At 31.7% G+C, this 18,683-nt stretch overlaps 1 protein-coding gene across 9 annotated transcripts; it reads right to left on the reverse strand.

The window, feature by feature from the left end:
* Positions 1–847: 847 nt before the first annotated feature.
* On the reverse strand, positions 848–5,302 carry LOC107897708 (nuclear transcription factor Y subunit A-7). Of its 9 annotated transcripts, none has more exons than XM_016823252.2 (6): positions 5,053–5,194; positions 2,932–3,326; positions 2,326–2,429; positions 2,172–2,243; positions 1,706–1,876; positions 848–1,434 (listed from the first exon to the last, which is right to left on the reverse strand). In XM_016823252.2, the coding sequence occupies exons 2-6, from the start codon at positions 3,245–3,247 to the stop codon at positions 1,084–1,086; spliced, it is 1,014 nt and encodes a 337-aa protein (XP_016678741.2). In that variant the 5' UTR covers positions 3,248–3,326; positions 5,053–5,194; the 3' UTR covers positions 848–1,083. The 9 variants fall into 9 exon arrangements, with proteins under 9 accessions (XP_016678741.2, XP_016678742.2, XP_016678740.2 ...); XM_016823253.2 differs by having other exon boundaries at positions 2,932–3,329; positions 4,793–5,054; XM_016823251.2 differs by lacking the exon at positions 5,053–5,194 and adding an exon at positions 4,465–5,045 and having other exon boundaries at positions 2,932–3,329.
* Positions 5,303–18,683: the final 13,381 nt, after the last annotated feature.

The following is an 18,683-nucleotide window of genomic DNA, read 5'->3' on the forward strand; positions in this document are numbered from 1 at the left end:
TGGAAATGATCTATTGGCTCTACGGAGCAACACCATGAAAAATGGTCTATTGCCTCATCGAAGTCGAAAGTTCATGACTACCCATGGCATGATCCAGTGGAGGACAAGTTCGCCCTTATAGCGAATGAAGTTCGTCAAGACAATGCACAGGGAAGCCCATCAGGGCATATATATATGTGGAAACCACTATATGCCTCTCATGACAAAAAGTGTGTCATAACGGTTATGGTGCATATGGGAGTGCTGGCAAGCTGCGGATAAGATACCCTGCTAAGATGCGAGGGCAAGAGGAATATGTTGAATCAAATTGCATCTAAAAAAAGCAGATGGATAAAAAGAGAAATTATCATTGTTAAATGATAGGTAATTAATATTTTTACTTTATACATTTTAGATATTTCAATTTTAATTTTATACCATTTTCTAACTTTTTTTTATTTTTTACTTTTAATTTTTATAATATTAATTATATATTTTAAAATATGCCATTAATATAATGGAGATATGGCTGAAAATGATTTTGATGAAAACCCAATTATTAGATGGTCCGTTGTGAGAGCTATTATATATTTTTATCATAAGAATTGTTCCTGATAGTGTTGAATTACATATAAAAGTTAAATACTTAGTACATGACATAATTAATATATATATTATTTTGAATAATGTAAAATTAAATTGTATGTTGCTTTAATTATTATTCTAAATTTATTATTATATTTAGATTTTAAACAAGTTAATATTCTTTTCTCATATTTAACAATTTGAATAAAAGTATATTTTGCATTAATTAACAATACAAGATTTAAAAAATTAATTAATAATTAAACGCTTAGAATCACATGTGTTAAAAAAACGAAAAAGGATGGAATTCACTTATTTGCTTCAACATCATCTCCATTACATAGTTGACATAAACAACACTCAGAACAAATAAGAAGCCAGTCAAGGATCAATCGAAATATAAAAATCCAAGCCAAGCCAAACACTTTCCAACATAAGGCAGAACCTTGTTAAGAAGAGAATGTTTTTAGAACATGCAAAAAGCCAAGGATGAGTTGCCGACTTCGTTGCCCCGCCTTCTTACAGGCCAACTGAAGCACAGTTTTGTATTCCATTGCACATGCTCCTCACACCAGGAGAGATGTCAATGAATCCTTGTTTCCGTAGCTGGAAACTGCCATTGTTGTTGGACGCACTTGAGATGTCCGAGCAGCTTGTACTTGAACTGCTGCAGCCTCCCACATGCAAATGGCTCCCGAGTTCTGATCCACTATTCTTTCGGTCTAAGCAGCTGGCATCAGAGATGGAACGGGAACTCGGGTTAGAAGTTGGATGATGAGGCTGTTGGAGCTTCTTTTTGCTAAGAAAACGTCCACCAGATCCCCTAACTCTATTCAGTGCATGAAGATGTCGAGATTCATGAAGGTAGGGCTGCATTTAATTCCAAACCAAAGCAGATCAGTGGATTTAGGCTGTTAGCGTTGCTCATGCAGTTACTGGGCCCGGACATAGTTGCCAGTGGAGTTGGATATCAAATAAATACTGAGTTGGTATGGCCAATTACTAAACAAATTCATACATGACAAAATTAGTCAGTGGCGCACTGACATCCTTTGGTTCTTGGTTTAGAAATTATATACTCCATGCGACTAGAGATTGTTATAAGTTCAAACAAATTCCAAAATGAACTCTAAGTATATACCTTTCGAGATTTGACAAGTTTGTTTTGTGCTTCAAGCTTTGCACGATAACGCCTTCTCCTAAGAATCCCATGATATTGTTTTGCATTGACATAAACAGGGCCATCTTCTGCAAGATCAAGTGGTAATGGAAGTCGTGCTGGTGCACTTCCTCTTGCCATCTGGGCCTGAATCTAGTCAAGTTCAAATCAGAGATGCATTAAATAAGAGAAATGGCAACACACAAGATTCTATGGTAAATAAACCTTAGACCACTACTAGAGGAGCAGGGATGGTGGTAGAAGGAAAGAATTTGAGTTTATTTAAGCTATCCGACCAAGAGATCAGAAATATTTGGTTGTTAAACAGCATACCGCAGAAACATCCTATAAAGCAATTAAGATGCCAATGTTTCGTAGACAAGACAATAATCACACTAACAACTAATGCAGATCAATAGCAAGGCACAATAACTCTAAGAGATCTTACAATAGCTGGTTGCCCGTATGGAGTAAATAGGCCACCAATGCATATGTCCGCATAAGGATATTGAGCAGAAGCCTGAAATAGGATGTGGATTATTAAATTAATGCAAAGCCAACAAAATGAACTTAATAATGACCGCTAAACATGTCTATGGTACCATTGAAAGGTTATAGTTTGGATTGGAAGGGCTGAACACAGTGTTGGGATTGTTAATCGGCTTCATTTGACCTTCAATGTCCTTCCCACAACTTTCATCCTCACCTGATGCATGAGAAAGCAACTATTATATGAGACAAATGCCATCAAACCTGTTAAACTCCACAACAAGCTTCCCTCTTCCGTAAACTGTTGAGAGGACCCTTTTAAGCTCCATTCAAAATCTAACGCAACACACATTAATGCATCAACAACGATAGATGAAATAATGTTAAGCACCAACAACAAGACTCCTGTTCCCTAAACTCGCAAGAACCAACTATAAGAACTAGGACATCGCTAATAGATAAACAATTGCTACCAGAAGTTCACATCTTCATAAGCTACTACCTAGCAGTTCAATCAAAGAGTCAAAACTGAAGCAAATAGATATATTTATCGTACATTAGAATGGTTCACAGTCCACAGAGTACTCAAATAACTTTATTACAATGGTTCATGGTTCATTGGCCGCGGCGACCTAACTAGAACGGTGGTGAACTGAGAGAAGGAAAATAATAGAGAACAGAAAATTCTTAATAAACAACATTTCAGAAGCATCAAATACCAAAATCAGATGAATAGAATGAAGGATTAGACCCTCTTGTGACACCCATTTCAAGACGTGATTGACCAATCGCTTGAGCTGAGGTCGATTCCCGGTCTGGTAGTTGATGATCTAAATGCTTTGCATTATGATGGAGTTTGGAGGGAGTTTCCACTTTCAAGCTTATATTTTGGGGTAAAGAATGTGCAATTTTCTGTTCATTTGAGTTCCACCATGGTTGGAAACCAACAGATATATGGGGTAGCGAAAAAATGGAAAACCTTTCATCAAAGTTTTTCTTTGACAAGCTTTGAATCCGAACAGCCATATAACTCATCAATTGTCTTGAATTTTGATGCAAAACCAAGAAGATCCTTATCAACAAATAGACACTCTTTGTCGTACTCCGATATCAACTACTAAAAAAGGTCAAAGTATATATAATGAGCTGTGGATGTCTAAAATATACTCAAAATATGAATGTAAACAACAAAATGCGAAATAATAAAACCAAACAAGCCATTGCGGAAGAAATAAAGTAGATGGAACACTAGAAACACAAGCTTAGCACATGAACTGAAACCACAACCATGCAAAAGAGGGATAATGCGGTGATCCTTTGATGCAGTCATATTTTCCAAAACCATCAAAATTTTGATGCAAAAATATAACACATATATAATGGTAACGAGCAAAATAGTGAAGAACTAGAACAATAGTTTAGATGCATATTTCAATTATCAAGAACTCATTATCATCAAACCTTGGATGCATAAAGTTCAGAAGGGATTCAAAAGAAATGCATTTAATGAATGTGACCAAGAGTACCATTCAAAACAAAGAAAAGCATGTATTAGCAAAATCTTAAATGGTAGACAAGGAAAACAAACAGAACAGAAGATGAACATATTGTCCAAAAGTAGAAAGAAACACAAAAGAGGAATAAAAAAGGCTTTTCAAAAGCACTTTCTGAACAGCAGCTGCAAAAACAGCTCCTTACACAAATCCCATGAAGAATGACATTCAAAACCCAGATCCAGAAACTTGTTCTAGATCTAGACATCACCACCATTAAATGTCAATTTTCCCGACAAGCAAATGAACCAGTTTGTCAAGTTAACAGGCATGCTCAGAAAAGTCAACCCAGTAAAATCAATAGCATTTTCTCTCTGCATGCAACTAGAAAAGATCTGGAATACCAGATAATATGCAAAACAGTTTGATCACTGCGCCTAAAAAGATTGACAGATCACAACTATAACCTAGACTGCAAATTCAGCAAAGAACCAGACTTTATATAAAAAAAGCAAGTCATTTACAAATTCCAACGAGTTAAAAATAAAACCCTAGCTAAAAAACATGTTTCAAAGAAAGTAAAGCTGCATTTCATGGAGTATAACTAAGGGACTTCTTAGTAACATGCAGCAGAAATTAATACAACATGTGAGGGGAAAATAACAATCAACAACATAAAGAGTAAACTTAGATCAGAAACCAAAAAAAGAATAGTTTTTCATATCAGTAACACTTTAGAACCATGAAAAAGATCCCTACAATTTAAGAACTAGCAAATCTTAGCTGAAGAAAAAATCCAAGTTCATCCAGGACCTTCAGTTGTGTTGATTAAGCAGCCTTAGAAGAAGAAAAAGAAAAGAGCCGACCAAGAATTATCCCATTCTAAGAACAAGAGAGAAAATGGCCAGGTTATAATATCTATTCTGTACGGAGAAGGAAAATGCTTAAAGGTCATCATTATGAACCACTCCTACAACAACTAAAAACTAATGCATAAAGCAAAAAAAAAAAAAAAAGCACCCAAACCCAAAACAGGAAAACAAATCAAATGGGACAAGAGCATAAACAACAGTAGCAACTACTTTACCGAGAAAAACAACAACTTTCCCCCACTTCTACAAGAACAACAACTTCATCATCATCGCAAACATGCATTTGAAGGGGGACAAAAGGAAAACAGAAGATAAAACAAGAACCCCACTCATAAGGCAAACAACAAAGTATCAAAAGAGTTTATTTTTAAAAAAAACACACAAGTAGTAATAGTAGTACAGGGTTAAGATAAGATAAGCTTGAATCAAATAAAGAAAAGATAGTTGAAAGAAAGAAAAGAGAAAACAGAAAGACCTATGGGATCTTGTGAGGCTTGAATATGAAGAAACAGCATAGTAATGTTTGTGTTGGGAACAACTTAGGCATGTCCCCTCGCTTGAAACTCTCCAACTACTGTCCTCTCTCTATCTCTTCATATTTATCCAATCCCCTTTTTTCTTTTTAAGGATTTTCTATTGAACCCAAAAATAATAATTATTGTTTTTTGGGTTAAAAAATGTAGTATTATTGCATTTGCATCCACTACCGCCATTAATATCATCCACCTTTGACCAACGCCTTTCCTTCTCAGCCATCGGTTATATATTTGGATTTATTTTATTTTATTTATTTGTTTGGTTTTGTGGGGACCAAACCAAACTCCTCTTGCTTCCTTTTGTGGCTTTCTCTTATTACGGCCAGCCGCCCTTCACTGTCCATATGCTGAGGTCTTGTTTCTAATTCGTTCGTGTATTTTACACCCCCTGTTTCCACGTGAAAGTTGAAGACATTACTGGAATTTTATGGATTGTTTTTGCCCAATTGCCCCCAATCAATTTGTCTTTTTTAGCAAACATAAAATCCTAATAATATATTAAATATAATGTTTGTTATGTTTTTTTTTAATTGGTCAATCCGAAAATATATTTGAAGTATATTAATATTATAGGTTTTTGTATTGAAATTTAAATAGACAGTATATTTTATTGATAAAATAGTTATCCACTTAATATTATTGGAGGCGTTATTTTAAAAAATAAAATCAAACTTGGGCTCAATTTAGTTCGCCCAAATGACTTGTTTTATTGTTTAAAAAATAAAATGTATTATTTAAATTGAATTATAAAAATATATAAATATTAATATAAAATTATTTTTGTACTTTTTATTTTTAAACAATAAAAAGAGTTTAGTTAAGTTAAGCATAAGTTAAAAGAATTAAACTTAATCAAGCCCAAAGCAGGCTAAATGAGTTGTCCAATCCATTAACACCTCTAATTTTAAAAATATATATTTTAATATTAAGTGATCTCATTCGTGCGTGACTAGGTTAAATCCTATAAATCCATGATTAACATAATTGGCCTCGCCATTCATGAATGACAAGGTTAGTCTAACTAAAATTTTCATATATTTTCGCACCTTTCCAACTACAAAACTCAATATATTTAACCTAACCTCGCTACCTATATTGTAATATAAATATCTCAAAATACTAATGCCTCAATAATAAAATCCAATAAAAGGAATTCTCCCCCTCTCTTAGAAAGACTCCTTTGCACTTTTAAAGTTTAAAATTCTAAATTTTAAAATACATTTATCCTTAAAACTAAGTCAATTATTTCCTCTAAGTTGTATTTATGTTTATTCATTTATCTCATCAGTTATTTATTTCTCTAGATATCATTGTTTCATATGTGTTTTCTTTTGTTAAGCTTTTTTAAAGTTTCTTTTGTTTTCATTATCCATTCTCAAGTCTTCTTTATTCTTCGCACCTCTTTATCTTCTTCCTTATAAGTTATAACTTTGGATAACGACATTAATAGTAGTTTGTACGATAAATGGACCATTGATCTTAAGGAAGAGCTTATCACTCTAGATTTGGATGTAAAATCTATTAAATCTAAATATTATACAAATCAAGCCCCTATTATTGCATATACAATAATTTTAGAATCGTTAGAATAATATGATTTTCACAAGTTTAAGAAATACCTGATGTGGAATTTGAGTTGGCCATTAGACTTGACGAAGAATTCTCATTAAATTGATTTCTCATTCTTGATCTTTTTCCCTTTAATCACACATCCCTAAGCAATGGAGGCTATAAATTTTAATGTGTTTTTGTGTATGTAACCCTAATAAATAGAGGGAGGATCAATTTATAATAGTCAACTTTTAATCTGGTACGTCTATCAAGTAACTAAATGAATGGATGAGATTTAACTTCTATTAAAAGAAAAACTTTTATTCCCTTTAAATTGGGCCAAATGATTTTAAACTTAATTGGGTCCACAATAATTGGGAAAAATTCTTACATTCTCCCACTTGGCTCAATGACGTAAAATATAAACTTTAATAGAAAAAATGTTGAGTGCACAAAAAAGTAGCACTTAGCATTACTATCATATTATAATGAATTGCAAATATAAGTTATGCAGTTGTATATAACTTAAGTCACATACATCCTTCTATATGCTACAAAATTACAACTCAATATAATAGATCTTTAAGTTACTATAAAGATTAACTTATTTTAAATAATTTCAAAATTTATGTGTGCACAATCATAATAAACAGGACATATGCCCATTTTATTTCAGAAACATAATAATTAAGCTAAGAGTGTCAGAATATTATAAAATTCTATTCATCAATACATCTAAGACCCATTCTATGTATATGATATGCAACCAAAAGTGGACTTATTGTCAAGATATCTAGCAAAATTTGAATCCGAATATCCAATCACTTCCAACTGATCATATCTTCTATACGTGAACATGTAGTTTTTTGCTCCTTGTAGGTACGTAAAACTTTCTTTGCAACCTCCAATGATCAATTATAGGATTACTTTGATATCTACAAAGCATCCCAACTACAAAACTAATGTTAGGTCTTATGCAGGTTTGGATATACATCAAACTACCCACAATTAAAGCGTAAATAATTGATTTCATTCCTTTTCATTCCACATCATTCTTTAGACATTGTATGAGACTAAATTTTATTTAGGACCAATTTTCGCTAAATAATTATGTATATTAAATCTCTTTAGAACGCTTTCAATATAGTTTTTCTAAGACAATCCTAACAATCTTTGTAATCTTGTCAAAAAAACAATCTTTGTAATCTATCACCGAACATTTCAATTTACATAGGATGCCTCTCTCATATCCTTCATTTCAAAGTTATTCGAGAAAAAAAATTTTGTCACATGTAATATACCAAAATCATTTGTAGCAAGTAAAATATTGTCAACATGTAGAATTAAGAAAATAAACTTACTCTCACTAATCTTTTGGTATCATTAAACGTGATGTACCATTATCGTGAAGCTTGTTTAAGTCCAAATATTGACTTCTTAAGTTTACACTCCATATGACATTTTCATTTAATTGTAAAACCATTTTCCTTCAATTGTAAAACCTTTAGGTTTGTCCATATAAACTTCTTCCTTAATATCTCCATTTAAAAAGGTTGTTTTCACATTTTTTTGGTACAACTCTAAATCATAATGAGCCACCAATGCCATAATAATTCTTAAGGAGTCTTTCTTAAGAATCACTTTATAATCAATACCATCTTTCTAAGTGTATCCTTTGGCAACAGGTCTAACTTTATATTGTTCGATATTGCTATTTGAGTCACTTTTTGTAATAGCCCCCTCGAAGAAGTCTCTTCATTTGGTTACTGTTTGGTGTGTTATTGGTAAAATAAGGATAGATATGAGTAAGTAAAGTGTTTGTCTTAACTAAGTATAGAATTCTGTATGATGAGCCATTTGGCGAACTCTTTGTTTTGGCGTGTACTGTGGTTTGGTGGGCTCTTCTGTAAGTATCTGCCCAACTCAGATGTTTTGGGCAAACTCAATAAATTCGCAGTTGTTTAGATTTGTTTATTATTTAAGTATGGTAATTTGGTTAGTTAAGTTGAGACTTAGTTAGAACGGAACCAAATTACTGTAGATAATATGAGTTAAATTAAGTTAAGAGCACTTAATCACAATAATCAATAAAATTAATGGAATTATATGAATTTTTCCACTAACCCTTGTCTCCGAGCTTAATTATATAAGGTTAGCGATGGTCTTTCTGAACACCTTTACGATTTCTTCTTCGTTCTATATTTTCTCTAAAAACTCTTTGAAAACTTAAGTTCCGAAAACCTCTTTGAAGTAAGGTTTGCAGTGTTCAGCTAACTCATACGTTAGTACCAACTTACTGGTAATTACTGATGAACCTTAGGTTATTCTTTAAGTCATTTACATGTTCTTCATTTTTCATGCATAAGTGTCAGAATAGTGTGTGAGGAAGAAAACTTCCTGATTCTAGTTTAAACTTGTAGCACGCCAAACCTGACCCTGTAATAAGATCTAAGTATGGTGTTAAAATCAAACTAACCTTAAAACATTTTAGCAGAAACTTTGAATAAATCTTACAGAGTTATAAATCATATTTTAGCTATTATTTTACTAATAACACACTAAACAGTAACCAGATACAAAGACTTCGCCGGGCGGGTTATTACAATTCTCCCTTAATTAGAAAATTCCATCCCCGAAATTCATACCTGTGAATAATTGTGGATACTTATCTTTCATTACACTTTCTTTTTCCCAAGTAGCTACTTCTGTATTATGATTTTTCCATAATACTTTCACTAATGGGATCCTCTTATTCCTTAGCTCTTTTACCTCTCTTACCAAAATAAGAATAGGCTTTTTTCATAAAATAGATTTAGTTCCACCTCAAATTCTTCAATCTGTACAATATGGTCTCGATTGGATCTATATCTTCTCAACATAGACACATGAAATACATTGTGAATATTTGATAAAGTTGGAGGCAAAGCTAATCTATAAGCTACTAGTTCAACTTGCTCTAAGACTTCATATGACCCTACAAATCATGGACTCAATTTTCCTTTATGACCAAACCCGATTATCTTCTTCCAAGGAAAGACCTTTAAGAATACTTTACCACTAACTTCAAAAGAAATCTCTTTCCTCTTCAGATCAGCATAGGCTTTTTGACGATCCTATGCAACTTTCAAATTACTACAAATAACAGAGACTTTCTCTTTTATTTCACCCACTAACTCAGGACCTACTAATTTTCTTTCACTAAGCTTCATCTAACATGTGGTTGTTCTGCACTTCTACCATATAGATCTTCAAATGGAAATATTTTCAAACTAGCATGATAACCGTTGTTATACGTAAATTCAACCAAAAGAATATACCTTTCATAGTTCAGCCCAAAATCAATTACACAGCTTCTTAAAATATCCTTTAAAACTTGAATAACTCTTTTAGACTAACAATTTGTTTAAGAATGAAATGCAGTACTAAATTGCAACTTAGTTCCTAATGATCCCTGTAATTGCTTCTAGAATCTTAAAGTAAACCTTGGATCTCTATTTGAAACTACGGAAGATAAGATTCCATGCAGACATAAAATCTCAAATATATAAAGCTCAGCTAACTTCTCTAGAGAATAATTAATGTTCACTAGTAAAAAAAGAGCTAACTTAGTAAGCCGATCTACTATCACCCAAATTGAATTTTTCTTTAAATGACTAAAGGGTAGCTTGACACTAAATCCATTGTGATTCTATCTTACTTCCATTCTGGTTTCTCCAAATGATACAACTTACCTGAGGGAACTTGATGTTCTACTTTAACTCTTTGATAGGTTAAACAAGTTGAAACATACTCTGTGATTTCTCTTTTCATCCCAAGCCACCAATTTAAGCTTTTCAGATCTCTATACATCTTGATACCCCTGGATAGAGTAAAAAGGGTCCCTGATGAGCTTCTCTTAGCAGTTCTTTCCTTAAACTATTCCTAGCTAGTACAAACATTTTTTCCATGAATTTCATTTCACCATTTTTACCCAGACTAAAATTTGTTGCTTTTTCAAACATTATTCATTGTTTATACAAATCACATTGTGAATATTTTATCTGCTCATCCAGAATTTGAGAAAGAAAAGTTAGCTTAACAGTTAATTCTGCCAACAGTGATCCATCATTAACCATACTCACTCTTGCTCGCAGTGATGTTAATGCTGCCACTGTTTTTCTACTCAAAGCATTAATGACAACATTTGCTTTACCAAGATGATACTCAATGGCTGACTCATAGTCTTTCAACAATTTCATCCAACGCCTTTGATGTAGATTCAAATCTTTCTATTTCATCAAATATTTTTAGCGCTTATGATCAGAGAACATAAAACACATTTGTCCATACAAATAATTTCTCCATATCTTCAATACTAATACCACAACTGCCAATTCCAAATCATGAGTTGGATAGTTCTTCTCATGAAATTTAAGCTAGTGTGATGAATAAGCTATAATCTTACCTTTCTACATAAACAGACATCTAAACCTATTCAAAGATGCATCAGTATAATTGTATACTCTATGCTAGACTTTAGCTATGCCAAAACTAGAGCTTCAGTCAAAACTGCTTTTAACTTCTCAAAACTTTATTGGCACTCAACAATCCACTCGAACTTTTTTTTAACAGTCGAGTAAGAGGTGTTGTTATCATTGAAAAACCTTTCACAGATCTTCAGTAATAGCCTGCTAGCCCCAAAAAGTTATATGCTTTAGATGCATTTTTGGGCGGATTCCACTCAAGTACTGCTTTTATCTTATTAGGATACTTTAATACCTTCAACAAATATCACATAACCCATATAATGTACTTCTCTCAGCCAAAATTCACATTTATTGAACTTAGCATATAACTAATTGTTACGCAATGTTCTCAACACAATTCTCAAATGTTTTTCATAATCAACTTCATTTTTAGAGTAAACCAGAAAATCATCAATAAAAACTACTACAAACTGATCGAAATATGGCTGAAATACTCTGTTCATCAAGTCTATAAATACTACAGGCGCATTAGTTAAACCAAAGGACATCACTAAAAATTCATAGTGACCATACCTTGATCGAAAAGCAGTCTTAAACACATCATCACCTTTAATCTTCATTTGGTAATATCCAGACCTTAGATCAATTTTAAAGAAAACTGTAGCCCCACATAATTGATCAAACAAATCTTCAATTCTAGGTAAATGATACTTATTCTTTATTGATACATTGTTCAACTGATTGTAGTATATACATAGGTGCATTGTTTGATCTTTCTTCTTCACAAACAAAATTGGTGCACCTCATGGTAACACATTTGGTCTTATGAAACCCTTATTTAACATATCTTGTAACTGTGCTTTCTACTCTTTTAGTCCTAATTGTGTCATTATGTAAGGAGTATAGGAGATAGGTGCTGTACTAAGTTCCAACTCAATTGAAAACTTACATCTCTTTTAGGTGGCATCCTTGGAAGTTTTCCTAAAAACACATCTGGAAATTCCCTTACTACTGTAACTTAACTAACTTCATTCTTTGATTAAGATGAATCCACTATATATGTCAAATAAGTGTTTGCGCCCTTAATAATCAACTTTCTAGTAAATACAACAAAAATTATCCTATTCGCCAAACCAATCTATATGCCAGACATTAATACTTCTTTACTTTCAACAATTATTAGACGTACACATCTGGCACAACAATCTACCATAGCATTATGTTTAGTTAGCCAGTCCAATCCCAAAATAACATCAAATTCATGAAAACTTAGTAATAACAAGTTTGCCAAAAACGTGTGCCCTTCAAACACCAACGGGCAATTCTTTATTATCTTATTCACTACAGTACTTTAACCTAGTGGATTAGTTACTAACACATTTGTTTCACATCAAGACTTAGACCTTCTACAACCTTAGTACAGATATATGAATTAGTGGATCCTGAATCTATCAAAGTATAAATATTGTTTCCAAGAAAAGAAAATTTACCTGTTATAACTTTTGGTAGATCAGCATCCTCATTTACTTTCATTACATATGCTCAGGCTAACACTCTAAAACTTGGTTTACTAAAATTTTCCCTTGGTGCTCATTGTATTGAACTAGACTTTGTTGTTATTCCAGATTTGGTTTATTGCTGAAACTTCTAAGGTCTTTGGATAAACTGCTCTGTACTTGCTTCTATCTTGGAGGGACAATCTTTGACCATATGATTCCTGGATCCACATCCAAAATATGCCCCTAAAAGTCTCAAGCATTCTCCACCATGGTTTCTACCACAATGTTCATATTCAACATTTCTTATCACTCTAGGCCCACTAAAACTTGCCATTGATACTACTAGTCTATTAAATCCTTCACGCTTGAAACTTGTAGGCTATGAATCTCTTTTTGAAGTTGAAAAGGTTTGATATATGTACTTCTTAAAACTTGTTGGAGGTGGAGAATTAGTCATTCCTCTCTTCATCTTTTATTTTTTAAAAGTTTTGTTTCTATCTCTAATAATAGTTTCTATCTTATGAGCCTTGGCTGTCATGGCTGCTACTAACACACGAATTTAATCTCTTAACCCCCGTTCAAACTTATCATACATTTTTTTTCTGTTTGGAACATGTTTTTAGCATAACGACTAAGTCTGAAAAATTCTTGCTCATATTCCATTATAGACATTTTCCTTATCTCAGATATAGAAATTCTTTCTTCATTTGCTCAATATACATCTAGTTTATGTACCTTTCTTTGAAATTTTCTAAAAAGAAGTCTCAATTAATTATCTATTTAGGAGTCACACTAATCAATGTTTCCCACCACTAGTAAGCTTCTCCTTCTAGCAAAGATATAGTACAAAAGAGATTGTCTTCTAGTGTACACTTCAGTTCTTTTATCACTCTGCATATACGAGACAACCATTTCTCAGCTACAGTGGGATCATCATTTTTATCCTAAGAAACTCTTTAGCACTTCTTTTATGAATTTCTTTCACAGTGTCAACTCTAGATGGAGTCGTGCAGGTTGTGCTGGGTGAACCACTTCAGGCTATTGTTGTTGTGGCAGTTGTGGCTGGGGCGTTTGAGTATTCCCTATAAATTGACCAAACATCTATACCATAATTGTGAAGAAAACATTTCTGAAAGCATTTCCAACAACGCCCATACTATTTGCAGGGGCTTACTCTTGAGCAGCAAGAGGCATGATGCGTCGTTGAGAGCACTAAATATTTCCTATTCCTTGTAAAATAATAAAAATAATAGTAAAGGGGAAGTAGGGTCGAATCCTCAGTGACCGAATTGTACGAATGCTCGTTTCTTGAAATCCTGGACAATTTCTTGGCCAATAAAACTTGTGTTCCTGAAAATAAAAATAAAAAACAGAATTAAGAATTTCGGTTTGGAAAAATAAAAATCGAATTTAAAGTAAATTGAAATTGTGAAATTAAATAAATAGCGAAAATTGAAATGAAGAATATAAAAATAAACAAAGTTTGGGAAAAAAGAAAGTTTCTTATGTGGCAAGATTCCAGCCTCCGGTTGTCTCGATCCGCCTTGGGTTCAATCCTTGGTAAGTAACCCTTCTCGAGCAGGATAAACCAGTTATAGTAGAAGAGGATGTCTACGACCACCAGCTCTAAGGATTAAGACTTAAGAATTGGCGGAGCCTGACTCTAGCCAATAATCGCTTTTGTGGAATATCTTTTGCTAGATCACTACTTCCCAACGGCGAATACCACGCCGTTTTGTCTCTTGGATTCACCAACCTCTGACGCAGAAAGCCAACAAACTGATTGTGCAACCTTCCCAAAACGTACAAAGCGACCGTTCCTTACACAAGTTGAAAAGATCACCTATTAAGGGACATGGATGGAAGCGTCAATCCCGTAATGCGGGGAAGCGATGAATACTCTGTGGAGAAGGCTAAGCACAAGTTTTAAACCTCATGAACCTTTTTGGGGAATTTTTGACAACCTTCGGCTAAATTGGTTTAGTGGCTCATGATTTTTGGGAAAGAAATAAATATAATAGGAATGAGATTTTTATTGCAGAAAATATAGAGAGAATAAAAGACAGAGTTTTTGGGAGAAGGAGTGTTTACAGGAAAAAAAATGTCAAATATGAACCACTCCTTCTCCTATTTATAGTACTAGAAAACCTAGTCTATTCCTAATAAAATTCTAAAAGATAAATAATAAATAAATGAAGATAATTAAAGATAAATAAAGATAAATGAAATTAAATCCTAAAATTAAATCTAAATAAAAATCCTTAATAATTATCCTAATATAATTGAAATTAAAATAGAGTCTTGTGCTATAAAATCTCTTCATTTGCATTTTAGTCCTTGGGTCTTCCATGTTTACATTTTTGGCACCACTTCTCTCTTTCTTTGCGTGTTGGCCCATTATATCTTCAAATTTGCACATTTTTCCTTTAAATTTCCTCTTGCCTCCAATTTAGTCCCTAAAAGATAAAAGACCACAAAATAATCCAAATTAATAGGATCATACTCAAAATAATCATGCAATTAGCACATAAAATATGTCGTTCTAGAGTATTATCAAGGCATATAACTTTCTATTTCCTCTCCATTGGCTTTCTTTGATCCGTTTGACATATTTTTATATCACTACATGAAAATTCAAATTAGTTCAAATAATAAAGACTAAGCTAGAGGCATATCATGCATGATAGGACGTGACATAATCTTTGATTTTCCAAGAATCAACTCAACCTTGGCTTTGATATCAAACGTGTAACATGCCAAACCTGACCTTATAATAGGATCCGAGTATGATGTGTCACTACTTAATATCAAATTAAACTTAAAACATTTCGGCTGAAACTTTGAATAAATCTTATAGAGTTAAAGATATAAAACATATTTTAGCTATTATTTAACTAATAACACACCAAACAGTAACCATATATAAAGGCTTCACCAAGCGGGCTGTTACAATTTTGGTTTAAAAACTCATTTACATCCAACTCATTTTGAACCTCTTAGCAATTCGAAAATGTCTTTTACTTTGTTTTGTTCTATAGATTTCATCTCGTCTTTCATGATACTAAGCTATTTATCAGACTCGTAACTATTTATGGCTTGTGAAAACGAAATTGGATTTTTATTGATTTCAAAATCAAAATCAAACTCTTGCAAATAAACCACATAATCATTAGGAATAATCAATTTTCTCTCTCTTTGAGATCTTTTTAATATCATTATTTATTTGTGGTTAATTTCATCAAACATTTGTGAGTTAGTTTCTTTTATGGGTGTTTTATCATTTAAATATTGTTCAACATTATTAGGGCATTCATTAATTTCTAGAACAACATTTGTGGTAGTTGTGAATAAATAAACATTTATAGGTACAAAAAATTCTACTCTAATTTCTTTTATATCCACGACTTGTTTTGAAAACTTCACCATTCTCAAGGAATCCAGTATTACTAGTTTTTATAATTCTCGAACTATGATTTGGTACGTAAAACCTATATCTTTTAGATTTTCTAGATAACCAATAAAGTATCCGCTTATCATACGAGAATCTAAGTTTCTTTCATGTGGATTATATATTCTTGCTTTTGCTTGCTAACCCTAAACATATAGGTGCTTTGGGCTAAGTTTCCTTCCAGTCCACTACTCGAAAGAAGTTTTTGAAACTACCTTACTAGGAACCCTATTTAATAAGTATACATTGATTTCGAGTGCATGCATCCACAATGATATAGAAAATGAGGAGTTACTCATCATACTCCTAACAATATCCAATAAGGTCTGATTACAGCATTTTGTTGAGGTGTGTCTAACATAATATACTGTGCACATATGCCACAACTTTCAAGGAATTTTGCAAATGAATTTGGACATTGTCCTAATTCAGTAAATTTTCCATAAATTCACCACCTCTATTAGATCTTATTATTTCTACTTTTCTATCTAATTATTTTTCAACCTCATTATTGTATATCTCAAGGGTTATATATAACAACACCGTAAAAAACAATCAATAAATGTGATAAAATACTTTTCTCTATTAAAATATGGAACATTAAAAGGTCTACATATATCAATGTCTATTATCTGAAGAAGTTGGGTGCTTTTGTTGCACCTTTCTTAGTATATTTGGTTTGTTTTCCCTTAACACAATCCATACATACACCAAGATTAGTAAAATCTAGATTCGGTAGAATCTCATTCTTTTCTAATCTTTCTAACCTTTCTTTGGATACATGACCCAAACGTTTATGCCACAAGTAAGCAAAATTTTCATTTTGCATACTATGCTTAATTCCAACATTGATATAATCAAAAAGTAAGGATTCTACGAAAACATTATCAAATTTCAATTTATATAAACCATTAATAAGGTTTCCTGAACCTAAAACAATATTATTCTTAAATAAATTAAAACAACAATGTCTAAACTTAACATTAAACCCAAAAAAAACAAATTTTAATATAGATATAAGATTGTTTGAATAGATCTAAGTGAAAACCAATATCCAAGACCAAACTATAAGTCCTTATACCTTTAATCGGAGCCTTCATTCGGTCCCCCATATATGGGAGATCTTTAGTTGGATTTGTAGTTTGGAACGAAAGGAATCCCTGCACCATGTTGGATTTATGAGTAATAACCTCGAAATCAAACCACCAAATATTATTAGGAACTTCAGTTAAGTTTGAGTAAAAGAGATTCATGTCAAACATTTAACATTTCAGATTGAATTGAAAAAAGTTAACTCGTTAAATAAATTGAGGTTAAAATATGTTATTAGTCATTGTATTTATATAAAATTTGAGATTAGTTCATGTAATTTAAAATTTAAAAATTCAATCTTCCTACTTTTTCAATTTAAAAGTTCTAGCCCAATTGCTATTGATGTTTGTAATTTCCATAAAAAAAATTTTCAACTTAGCATGCTTATTTTTGTCAATCATATGTGGCATCATACGATGGTAGTCTAATTAACATGCCAAGTTGGTAAATTTTGATGAAAAATACTAATAATGTTAATGATTGAATTGAAAATTTTAAATTAGAAAATAAGAGAATTTAATTTTTAACTTTTTAAGTATAAAGGCTAAATTTTAAATTTTATATAAATACAAGGCCTAACAACATATTTTAAATTTAATTTAATTATTTCTATATAAATTTATTTAAAAGTTTTGTCAAATTTTATGGGTAATAAAATCCTATTTTATAATAAATTTTTATAATTGTAAAATAGAAAACAAATAAAGTTTACATTAAAATATCATTGTATTAAGGTTAAAATATGTCATAAGTTTTTGTACTCTTCATAAATTTGAAATTTAGTCTATATACTTTTATTTTTAGAAATTTAATCGCTCTACTTTTCATATTTGAAAATCCATATCCAACTGTTAAAATTATTTGATTAAATTTAAGTTCATTATAATGCTATTTTTTTAGTTTTATCGCTATCAACTGAATTTTTTTTTAAATTTCAAAATGTCACACTAACGCATTTAACAAAAAAAAATATTAACAATTAAATTGGAATTTTGAAATATGAAAAGTAAAGAAATTAAATTCCTAAAAATAAAAATATAGAAACTAACTTTTAAATTTGTGAATAATTTAGAGACCTATGATATATTTTAGCCTTGTATTAATTATATATAAACTTTTGAAACAAAAACAACCATATAATAATTTAATATAATTTGCACATAAAAGCAAATTATTTAAGTAGTGACGATCTGCATCTCGTTTTTAGTAAGTTGTTGTGTGGTGTTAGACCTCCTCGTGGGCCAGGCTACCTATTTAGATCCGAAGGCCCTCTTAAAAAATGAGAGAGGTTGGATAAAACACGAGGCTTAAAAATAGATTTGGGTAAAATTTAAGACTCATTTTCTATATGGATTGAGCTTTGGATAAGATTTTTTGACCTTGAGTCTAGCCCGATTCGAATATATTATGTTATAAAAAGTATTATATTAATTATATATATTAAAATAATATTTATATATATTTATATTTATATTAAATCACTAACCCAATAACAATTACACTCATTATCTAAA

Source organism: Gossypium hirsutum, chromosome A06, assembly GCF_007990345.1.
Source record: "Gossypium hirsutum isolate 1008001.06 chromosome A06, Gossypium_hirsutum_v2.1, whole genome shotgun sequence".
In the NCBI taxonomy this organism is placed as follows: domain Eukaryota; kingdom Viridiplantae; phylum Streptophyta; class Magnoliopsida; order Malvales; family Malvaceae; genus Gossypium; species Gossypium hirsutum.